The 12,385-nt window shown below is 32.4% G+C and overlaps 1 protein-coding gene, 1 non-coding gene and 1 pseudogene across 5 annotated transcripts in view; 1 reads left to right on the plus strand and 2 right to left on the minus strand.

Annotated features, from left to right (window-relative positions):
* Nucleotides 1-12,385, minus strand: part of RPS6KA6 (ribosomal protein S6 kinase A6) — a 128,723-nt gene that overhangs the window by 14,390 nt on the left and 101,948 nt on the right. For all 4 annotated transcript variants that reach the window (XM_036226843.1, XM_036226842.1, XM_036226845.1 and 1 more), the window contains 3 exons: nt 11,272-11,433; nt 6,588-6,664; nt 4,427-4,544 (listed from right to left, as the gene is read on the minus strand). In XM_036226843.1, the coding sequence (XP_036082736.1) occupies nt 4,427-4,544; nt 6,588-6,664; nt 11,272-11,433 (357 nt within the window). The remainder of the gene's footprint in view (nt 1-4,426; nt 4,545-6,587; nt 6,665-11,271; nt 11,434-12,385) is intronic.
* LOC118608175 lies at nt 2,855-2,980 on the plus strand. Its single transcript, XR_004952966.1, has one exon. It is a non-coding gene; the product is annotated as a U6atac minor spliceosomal RNA (small nuclear RNA).
* LOC118608343 lies at nt 8,676-8,794 on the minus strand (annotated as a pseudogene).

Raw genomic sequence — 12,385 nt, forward strand, 5'->3', positions numbered from 1 at the left:
TTCATCTGAATATGCTTTCTAGTCCCTGCTACTTTTCTTGGCCTTTGATAATGCCCATTATTCTTATGTTTCCTCTCATGATGGTATCAGCTAGTTCTTGTATTTCTCTTTCATTATTTTTCATTCTTCAGTCTCTCTCTTATTCCTTCTGATTTTAGATTTTTGTATTCGATATCACTGATTCTTTCCTCCATGTGGTCAACTCCATTTCCCAAGCTCACTATTTTATTTTTCATCTGTTGCAGTGTGTTCTTCATCTCCAGAAGTTCTATTTTGTTCTTTTTGAGGGTTTCAATCTCTTTGCTAAAGAACTCACTCTGCTCATCTAGTTGTTTTTTTAAATTCCTGAAATGTTGATATGAATTGTTTTGGATGTCACTGAGTTTTCTCAGAAGTACCATCTTGAATTCTCCATATTAGTCGTATATTCCTACATCTGTCAGCTTATTTACTGGAGATTTTTCTCTTTCTTTTTGAGATGTCTTGTCACCTTGGTTGTTCATGGTGTTTAATGGACTATTTCTCCGCTTGGCTATTAATGGAAGTGTATTCTGCTTTATTTCCAGAAAGATGATTTATTACATAAAGGTCTCTCTTTAGCCTGTTGCAATGAAGGCTCCTTTTTTCTTTTTTCTTTCCAGTAGATGATGTCTAAGCCTCTTGTATCTCTGCTTTATATAAAGCTTTAATATGCTTTTTTTATTTTCTTGTAGATATTTAATCACACTTGCTACCCTCAGTCTCAGTCCTTGTCAGTGTTAGTGACAGTTTTAGTAGGGTTTTCTCAGATTTCCCTGGGGCTCCATGGTGTTCAGTCTCTGAGGATATGGTGGGAGGGGCCCTCCGGGTTGGGGTTGGGGGTTGGGGGCTGTGGCTCAGCCTTGGTTTTGCAAGCGGTGCTGGTAAAAATCAACTGCTGTTTTTTTGCTATCCTGCTTCTCTGCTTTCTATCCTGATGTCTGGGCCCTGCTTCCAGCCACGTGGAGCTCACAGTACTCCTAGACAGGGCTGTTCAGGGAACTTGTTGCACATTCTCTTCTCCCTCCTCTCCCTACAGGGAGCTCTGGGGGCTGCGAGAGGCAGATTCTTTGTTTCTCCCAGTCCACTGCCCGGCACCTGAGGTTCTGACCTGTGGTAGCTCTTATGCAGATCCCAGGCTCAGATGTGCTGGTGTGCAGCTTAGGTGTTTTTTCTTGATGTTTAGATGTTCAGATTATTGTTCTTCCAAGGTAAGAAATCTGGGGCCGTCTCTCATTCAAGTTTCTCCAAATTCACTGTGTTTATTTTTAATAAGGAGTGACACCATGAAATTTTTATTACTCTTCTGCAGCTTCTACTTTTGCTTTGTTTACCTGATTCTTCTCCTTGTCCCCCTTGTTTACAAAAGGAAACAGCAATGCCAGTGTTCTCAGGGCCTGGGGTTTGGAGGTGAGGAGTTAGTCGAAACTATGTAGAAATAAAGACACATAAAGCTAATATAACGTCCACTATTACCCCCGCTATTTAACTGAATAAATAAAGTCTAGAAACTCTGCATGGACCAGAAGCAAAAGATAGCAGCTTCCACATGCTTCTGGTGGTAGTACTAACCAATAGCAAGTAAAGCATTCAAAAGGGAAAAACAGCTTGTAAGGAACTATAATTAAGTAAAACCATTGCCATGAGGTGACGCCAAACACCACAGATCTCATGACTAAAGAAAAATAGTTTAAGGAGTTATGGGTAACTGAACAAAGTTTACCTTCACACTAATTTAAAATAGATAAAAAATTGAAGTGTTAAAATGTATAGGAGAGAATAGTCACAGAGATATAAAGTACAGTACAGAGAATATAGCCAATAATATTGTAAGAACTATGTATAGTGTCAGGTGGGTATTACTAATTGAGGGGGAACAGTCTGTAAATTATATAAATATCACCATGCTGTACACCTGAAACTAATATTAAATAATATTGAATGTCAACTCTAATTGAGAAAAGTAAAAAATAAATTTTAAAAATGTACAGAAGATAGTTTTTTAAAAGATTCATACAGTCCTTTTGTTCAGTAATTTGCCACCATTTTCAGAAGAGTTTCAAGGACAGAGCTAACGTCGCTTAACCTATAAAAGGGGACTATATGAAAGACCTGGTGACATAATTTTACATTATTCTTCAGTATCTTTTCCTATGTTAATTTCTCCAGAATATCAGACTAAAAGAGGTGAGAATAAAACTGAACTTTAATATGTATTATTCCTTAAGCTCTAGACATGCATAAACATAAAACACATGGAACATGAAAAACTAAAAATCTAAGCAAAATTGGCATATAAATCTCTACTTATTTCAGCATTATATTCACTGTTGCGAGTTTTGTTGTTGTTGTTGTTGTTGTTTTGTTTTTTAAAGGAATGCACGACGATCATACATATAGCTTTAAAAGCTAGAATTGTTTCTTGTGAAAGTGTAATTGCTCATGCATAAACTGGCTGCCTAGAAAATACATATGTTTAATTAGTAATACCAGTAGTTCCAATCACTTTCTGAGGAAAAATCTGAAAAAAAAAAAAAATATATATATATATAAACCAAAATGGATAGATATGGAATTTTGGAGTTGGATGAAACCCAAGGGGTAATTTAGTCCCCACATTTTACCGATGAGAAAACTGAAGCAGGTAGTTAGTATACCAAAACTATCAAACTATCATCCAGTTCTGGCTTCCAATCAGGTGTTCCTTCTACTACAATACATAACACACTCATGGCTAAGATCCAAACACAATCTCTTCTCTGGCTTTCTAAAATTTAAAAACGACATTCATATTCCTCACTTATTCTACAATGATCAAGATATTAAATTTATTCCAGTATCGTATGAAAAGAGAGAAGATTAACACTCCCCTTGACATGGATGGAAGAGGCCCTCAGGCCTGACAACACACATATGGTTAAGGCATTGCCACCTCCTTTGAGGCATCTAACCACCATTTATTTTGTAAAGACATGGATGGACCTAGAGGTTATAATGCTGAATGAAATAATTCTGACAGATAAATACCATGTGATTTCACTTATATGGATAATCTAAGAAACAAAAAGAACAAACAAAAACAGACTCACAGATACAGAGAACAGGCAATTGCCAGAGGGGGGAGGGGTTAGGTTTTGAGAGAAAAAGATGAAGGAATGAAAAAGTACAAACCAGTAGTTGCAAAAGAGTCATGGGGATGTAGAGTAGAGCACAGGAAATAATAGTCAGTAGTACTGTAATGTGTAGAGCCAGATGGGTCATAAAGTAATTGGGGGGGTCACTTCATAAACTAGATAAATATCTAACCAATGTACTGTATACCTATAACTAATATAAAAATCTAATGAATAAACAAACAGAAAAAACAATTACTACATAATATACCCTACAGATTAGCTAATGTTCTTGAGACAATTAGGTTTTATCATTAGCAGATATTAAACATAAGCAATTCATTTTGTCTTAAAATGTTTTCTACTTCAAAATGCAGTTTAAAAGCTTCGGGTCTCTATAAGCCACATGTTGACAAGCTTTGGGTTTTTATTTTAAAATTTAAAAGTTTTAATTATAAATGTAAGATTTAGTAGTCAAGGATTAATTTGTTCCCCTGAATTAAATAAGGCCAGTTACTCTGAAACTGCTCTAATACAGCTGCTACTAGCCACATGTGGCTCTCAAACACTTTTAAAACATGGGTAGCCCAAATTAAGATGGGTTGTAAGTATAAAATACACACCAAATTTTGAAGACTTAGAATGAAAAAAAGAATGTAAAATATCTTATTAATTTTTTATATTGATTAGATGGTGAAATATTTTAAATATGTCAAGTTAAATAAATTATATTACTAAATTAATTTTACCAGTCTGTATTTTTTTTCTTAATGTAGCCACTGGAAATTTTAAAATTTCATATGTGGCTTGTATTATATTTCTAATGGACAGCTCCAAGCCATCAATAATAAATATCTAGATGCTACTGATAAGAAGTTTGTATATTCTCTAAAAATTAGTTTAACATAAAAATTGCCTAAATAATCACTAGTCAATGTCTGTGCTAAAAAAGAAATTATGTGTAAAAATACACTACAAGCAGAAAGTAACTTAGTTGGTTTTTAAATATGCATTTTTCCTCAGTATATTTACATTTCTAGTTTTGGTCAATACTAAAATTAGTTTATATTCCCTGAACACATATGAACTGATAAGAATGTGGCCCAGAATCATGGCAGAAACAAAAAAAAGTCTGCTCTTGTCTTATTCAATTCACATATGTATGTGTTAACTTACAAACAAATACTGACATATAACACCATAAGATACTCTGTAAATATAGACTAGGCTATAACTTAAAGATTTCAGCAATTTAACATGAATGCAACAAAACAAAACTCATTTGTAATTTTTACCTTTGCTCCATCTGAAATATTTTCCCAGTTTCCACCACTCAAAGAGAACTTTCCGTTGCCTATACGCAGCAGTATCTCTTCAGGAGTATCATCGGGGCCATTAGCAAATGGAGTATAGCTATTAACAAAATAGATTTTAATAGACATGAGGGCCTAACATACCTATTACATCTAACTGAAGTGGTGAGTATAAGACTACATGCAAATATTTACTACAGCAAATTAAGGGTATCATCCAATATTTCCCTTCCTTGTTCATATCAAATTTGATACTTCAAATAATAAACTTAATTCTAATAAATTATTCAGTAAAAAAAAACTATAATATTTTTTTTGCCTTTCATCAGTTAAATAATATAAATAAAATGTGGCTTTTCATTTAAAGCTAGTCTTAAAATCAGATCAGAATAAAACACAAATTTTGTACTCTCCTAAGCATACGTTAGCAAACCAAATATACCTGCTACTAAGAAACTGTTAATTTTATTTATTCATAGAAATGCATTTATTGTATTGGTTCAAATTTGTTCATTAGCATTTAATAAATAATATCAGTGGAAACAAGTTAACAATAATTTTAATTAGTGTCTATGAAAAATGGGTCAGTTAAATATTTATATCAATATAACAGAAAATCTCAAGTCATTAAAATTCTAACGTGGATCAACATTCATGGACAGGGAGACAAATGCATTGCATAAAGTTAAAGTAATTTAAAAATTAATTATAGAATGACAAAAAGTGATCAGTTTTGTACCATTTTAACAAATGGAACTGAAAATGGTATTCAAATTTGGGAATGGAAAGACAGTTAAAAAGTATGAGTAATATGTCTTAATATGTTAATGTCTTAATTTCCTCATGTAACAATTAACTTGAGATAACACTAAACACACATACACACACACACACACACACACACACACACACGCAATCATGTTTTCTTTAAGCATTAAGTAAATATTTGAAAGCAGCAATCTAAGAATGGTATCCCATTGTTTGAAACCAATAGTGCTGATTGCAGTTCATATGCAAATTTTAGCTATACTTTAACACTTGCTGTGGGCTATAACTAAATATTTTGCCAAAGTTTATAATATGTCTAAAATTAAGTGGAATACACTGATGTATGTAATTATTACCAAGCCAATAAATACTGTAGTTACCATTTTCATAACTTATAAAGCTTGCTATGTTGAGTATATTTCTATTTCTTTTGTTATTATTAAATTTATTGGTGTGACATTGGTTAATAAAATTATATGGTTTTGAGTGTACAATTCCATAAGAAAGCATTTGTATATTACATTATGTGCTCACCACCCAAAGTTAAATTTCCTTCTGACACCATATATTTGAACCCTTTACCCTTAACTATCTTCTCCCTACCCCCTTCCCTCTGGTAACCACTAAACTGTTTTCTGTGTCCATGAATCTCTGTTCGTCCAGCATATTTCAGTTTTACTAAAGGCTTTCTTTAAAAAGTCAAACCTAAGTACATTATAACCACATAATAATTCTTCAAATTCCATTCTATGCATTAGACTTTGATAAACCTAGCTTTCTTCTACAGCCTTAAATTTTTACTCCTACATAAAAATATTAAGGGTAAAATGGCACTTGTATTATTTGTAAATTACCAACATTAACATAATCCAATTCTTACTTTTCAAAATTATTTCTTTATCCTTTTAGGAAAAGGTACATGTGTTTCTGTAATTTCATATTGTTACTATTTAAATCTATTATAAAGCTCAATCTTACTAAATCTCTATTGTCAGGAGAGCCAGAATTCAAGTACTTTAAAAAATTTAATTCAATATCAGGTTCAGTAGGCAAGTACCTGTTGAAACACAAAATCATTTTATGCTCAAATAAACATTTTTCAATAAGTAATGCACTCACTGTAAAATATCAAAATAAAATATATGCTTTATCTTAGTTTTAGTTCTAATTAAAAACTTTTAATTATGTATCTGAATTTTGATGCACTGAATGCCTTACTTTATTTTTTAATTTTATAAGTAAACAATATATAATATTTTGAAATGTTGACATCATTTTCCTTAATGTTATTTTCATCTCTCTTCTTTCTAGATGAAAATATACAGGTGAAATTCAAATAATGATGTGGATTATTTTGACTATATAAGTTTCTTACCCAGCCAACATTGTGTAAAAAAGGGCTCCTAGGCTCCAAATATCACAAGCAGCATCATAGCCCTGTTGCATAAGAACCTGAGAAAGAAATACACATTATCTGGTACTACTCAGCATATGCTCAGTTTTCTCATCCGAAAGAAAGTTGTGCTTCTAATAATCTCACAAATGTTCACAATTTAAAAATTTGGATTATTTTAATCTTTTGAAAAATAGGTTCACTTAATGTTAAAGGCAAAGCCTTCTGCTATTAGCAAGCACTGAATATTTAATAAAGCAATTAAGTAACATGGGTCATACAAAAAAACAACTTTGTAAGATATGATTCTTGAACTCAATGAGCTTTCACTTCTCTTAGGAAAAACATACAAATATCAGAATTTAAGATTATTATGTAAAGAGAGCTATATATATATACACACACACACACACACATATATATAATATATCTTATACACATTACTGTCTTTTAATCATGACGCTGACTCTCTGAGGTAGATATTATTTCCATTTTGAAGATTAGGAAACTAAGACAAGTGTTAATTAATTTGCCCAATATCACAAAACAAGTAAGAAGTAGAGCAGGTATTCCTACTCTAGAGTCTTTTAATATTTATGATAACTTCCTCCTTACTACACAAGAGATACTATATGATCTTATGAAAGATAGATGAATTTATGTTTTATATACAAGGCTTGTGTCTTGAAAATATTAGTATATTTCTAGATCACAAATACACATTTGATAAATTCTGAATGGTTTCATTAATTTTTCATATACTAATTAAAGTAGCTGCTTTTGCTCTTGGGGCTAGTGTTAATAAAATGAAATAATATATTTATTGTATAGTCATGTGAGTTCTTTATGAATAGAATTTATTAGAAGAATAAAGAGATGAAATGAAGCTTTTATTTTTTCATTTAGAAAAACAAGACCACTGCTAAAGCCTTTAGGCATAGGAACAAAATAGAAACATTATTAACGTATTAACAATGGGGACCATATAACCACCGACACAGGCATTTCATTTACAAGTTTGGTTTTGACAACTGCCAGACTTGAATATTGAGTATCTAAGTTAAAATTCAAGATATCGTATTTTTTTCCTAGTCAAAGTATATTTATAAGAACAAACATATGTGAAAACTTGAAAAGCTGAAGAGGTTATCAAATACCTATATAACTGGCTTATGTAAGTAACACAAATAGGGACTACAAAGGCCCTAATAAATAATGAGGTACAGTTAAACCACTCACATCATGGTAAAGCCCTAGAAAACATAAACTTCTCCTACTTTTTTCCTTCTTTTTCTTTCCTTTTCTCACTTCTTACAATTCTGAGGACATTATCATGTTTTCCCTAGCTTCTGTAGGGCAGTATTTTTAAAGCTTCTCGATGTATAGCCAAGGTTGAGGGACTTCCCAGAACCTAGTTGGACAGGTGAGGGTTGATCAGCGAGTCAGGGATAGGTATTTCATACTCCCTTAACCTTCCTAGTTAATGAGAAAAAGAACACAAGAGGTGTCATATCACTTAATCGAATTAGGGCCAACCATGAAAAACTTGTTTTAGAAATACCACACACTTAAACCCATTTTGTATGGGTAAAGAAGAAGCAGTGAACTTCTATTCTAGAGCGGGTCTCAATGCCTAATAGTAAGAACATATAGCCATAAAAAAAAAAAAAACAAGGCAAGGTGGTGAGCTGAATGAAAGAGTACAGTGAAGAACATGTGTTTAATACCTTCCTACTTGCATTAAGTTAAATTCATGAAGACAGAAGTCAGAATTAAAGTAATTAATGTCATTATCTTCTCTCCCATTTGGTTTCCCAAACCAGCAAAGACTAACACAGAGATTCTCATTCCCTTTGCTCTAAAGTTCAACTTAATTCACATTTGTAGCAAAACATATGACAGTTCAAACTAGAGCAAAGCTGGGCAATTTCACAATTATTTTATTAAGAGCTGCAGGTAAACATCCATCTAATTAATCAATCAATTAATTAATTATTTTTAGGTGAGGCAACCCTTGGTTGACCTCACAGATTGCAAAGACCTTGTCAGCTTACAATCCCTTATTTTTTATGCCTACAGCAACTGGTCTTCCTAGGTGGTCTCCCGTCCAAGTACTAACCAGGCTCAACCCTGCTTAGCTTCTGAGATCAGATGGGATTGGGCTTGTTCAGGGTGGCATGGCCGTAGACTCCATCCAATTTATTTTAAGTTCCTTTAATTCAGGATCATTCTTAGATCTCAGCAGACATCAAATATCAGTTGAATATAATGGATTTACTTTTATAAAATAATATCTCGGAGACATATTTTTGCAACATAGGTATAGTAGAAAAGCACATCCTCTATGTCAGCCTCGAGAACTTGACTGAATTGATTCATATGAAAAATATGAATGAATATTCCTCTATTGTTAAGCTGAAATAGTAATTAGTTTATATCTTAGCAAATATCTCATCGCTCGTTATACACTGTGAATAATGAATTTATACCCCCATAATGCTAGTGTTTACTCAAATATCTGCATTTCCTATACTCTAGACAATGCATTTCCTATACTCTATCGCTAATGGAGTATATGAAAAGGTTTGAAATTTTAGAAACAAATATTACCCAAACCTTTATATTTCATTCATAACAAGTTACAAATATTCATTGATTGCTAGCAGAGGCTTCAGCACTTGATAATAAAACCTTTCAAAGACTTTTGAAAATACAAATACTAGCCAAAAGTAGTTCAAGCACTAGTTACAAAGAAGTGGCGACCCCACACCCAACTGAAAAAAAACTTCACTATTACAGTAGCGAGAGTAACTTAACATAATGGAAGTCTGTTAGGATAAAAAGCATCAGTAGACTGTATTCTACTCTGTGGATTTGCACTCATTTAAAAATGTTTACCTAGCCATTAACTTAAAAATGTTTACCTAACCATTAATCTAAACACAGAAATACTATGTATTTTCCGTTTTAATGTCTGTTTTTGAGATATTCCTTTTGGACACATTCACCCCTAACGTTTTTCCAGGGAGAAGTTTCCATCATACCAAGGAGTCCAGGTCCATAAGATTAAGTCAGTATTAAAAATTTGGCCATTGAAATGGTTATTCTTTATTCTTCTGTCTAATGCATAAACATGTTAGAATATTTATGATTATTATATATCCTATATTTAACAGAAGAGCCCTAATCTCAAATATTCTGTCTTCCTATCCTATAAAACCATTGAAATGTCTGAGAAAGGCTAATTTTTTAATATCTAAGTTATATCTCTCACACCTGGGGACAGTATAATAACCTCTTCTTGGGTAATGCATGTTTTATTTGGGGAAATGTAGTTTCTATCTATTTTAGTTTGATAAAAATTTGTACATTTATTATTCTATGAATTTAATTAAAATTTAGATAAAAGCACATTCTCTGGATATGTACATAATTTCTTAGAGGGCAAATCTCATCACAAAACCTTGTAAAGTAGGTGTTATGTTTCTTCCTCAACATCAACATCATAAAGATTTAATGAATTTTAACATGGGAATTTTTCTTGAGAAAAACATTTTTCTATTTTCTACATTTACATTTTCATTAGAAATATTATTTACTTTTCTAATGCTACATTAAAATACAGATTTGTTGATATTTAAATACAAATGGCTCATATTAATCTGATATGCCATATTATCCTGAAAGGGCTAGTATTTGATATAAAAATAAAATTGGAAAACATGCACATGAGATAGGAATTCATCCTCAAATTATTTTATTCTTCCTCTCTAACTTGGAGATTTCAATTTCTCAAGCCTGAAGATTTTTTTGTATTTTTATTTGTACTGAACATATGATAATTCATATGACATTATTCATAACATATAAAAACAGTTCCTGACTTACAAACAAAACTTAAAAAGAATCTATGTGATCAATGCCATTCCTGATTCATTCTTTGATCAACCATATATTCAATTTCTATGAGAGTTTCTACTATCAAAACTCCCATCTTCATGATCAGAACTGGCTATCTGTAGCTTGCTAACTGTGAAACTTTCACCTCTTAACCTCCTCAGTCTTACCATTATTGACTCTTCCCTTTAAGATCTACATATGAGTATTATTTGCCAAGAAAAACATCATTGCTTATAAAAGCCCCTGTGAAGCATTTTCTCCAAGAATTAAGATCCTAAAACAATCAGGGATGGCAATGCCTTTACATGTTATATGTAATGCTAAACAATTTAAATTACCTCATGTTCGTCAAGAACCAAAATATCTCAAAATCCATCCTGGTTTTGTTATTAATTGCTGAGTCTTAAAAATGTCATTTAGATACACTAAACCTCATTTTTCCTCATTTATAATATTTAATATGCTAAAAGTAGAGTGCTCTCTACTCTCTCTCACAGACTTAAAAGGGTATGATTCTGAAACTAGTACATAACCAACAGAATAAATAGTTTGATTATTACATTAAGGTTGGTTTCAGATGCTAGTTCCTAGTCTGAATATTTATATTGGGGGTTATCAGAATTCACTCATTTAAAGAGCTTTATAGTTGAGAATGGACAAAATAACTCAGATTTTACCTACCTACCATAACATATACATGCCATCATATACATTAAACTAAAGGAAAAGAGTGAAAGGCAAAAAAAAATTAAGTTCTAAAGAGTACCTCAGGTGCTACAAAGTTTGCAGTGTAGCATGGAGTTAAGAGAAGTCCATTTTCGCCTCGAAGTTGTTTTGCAAATCCAAAATCACAGATTCTAATGCAGTCTGCACTGGTTGATTCATCCATGTATAAAATATTACTAGGTTTAAGATCACGATGAACAACCTTGAACATAAATGAGAAAAAAAATACATTTCTAGGGCTAAATAAATGTATATGAAATATAACACTTAAAGTTAATTTATTTCCAGGAAAAGGAAATTTAATTATAAAATTTTGAAAAATGATACTTTCTCCAACCTTGATAGCCTTGAGAGCTTGAAGGATACAGAAGGAATTATCTCTATCGGATAGTTGCTCCAGTTTCTATTCAAGCCACCAATTTTGTTAGCCACTTCCAATCTCAAAAGTATCTAAACTCATTTATCAGTTCCACTTCTGGTTATAATAAACTAAGACTCTACTCAATATGCCCCTCTTCACAGTAAGCAACTATAAAACCTAAACATAATACAAAACTTGACTACTTGAAGGCACTGGAGAGTGAATGGAATCAGACAGACTCTGGTGGAGAGTACACACTTGGTTGAAGGAGAGGATATGAGTTGTTATATGAATGGCTTTTAGGCTAGGGTTAAGTACAGTCCCTATGGCATGTAGTGGTGAAGACACATGTGGTAAAGCCCACAGTATTTCTGGCCTAGAGTACCAGAAAAGAGATGCTGGGAAACCATGAAGGCTGAGTGGAGGGATACTGTAAGGGAAAGAGCCGGAATTGACCCCTAAATCAAAAATGTGTAGAAGAGGCTCAGAGTACATCATATAAAGGCAAAAGAGGGAAGAGAAGAAGGGGGAAATATATAGGAGTAAAGGGGTCAAATATGTGGTGACAGAAGGGTGGTGAACACATAATGCAATATATAGACAACATATAGTTGAACCGTACACTTGAAACTTATTGGATTTTGATGATAAATGTCACCTCAATAATTTTTAATTAAAAAAAGACAAAAGATACAGAGACCAAAGCTGCTACCCCAAAAGCAGAGTTTTCAGTGCAAACACTGCCAAAAAAGTTATCTATTAAAACAACAAACAGAAAAACAATAATAATCAT

Source organism: Rousettus aegyptiacus, unplaced genomic scaffold, assembly GCF_014176215.1.
Source record: "Rousettus aegyptiacus isolate mRouAeg1 unplaced genomic scaffold, mRouAeg1.p scaffold_m13_p_9, whole genome shotgun sequence".
NCBI lineage: Eukaryota > Metazoa > Chordata > Mammalia > Chiroptera > Pteropodidae > Rousettus > Rousettus aegyptiacus.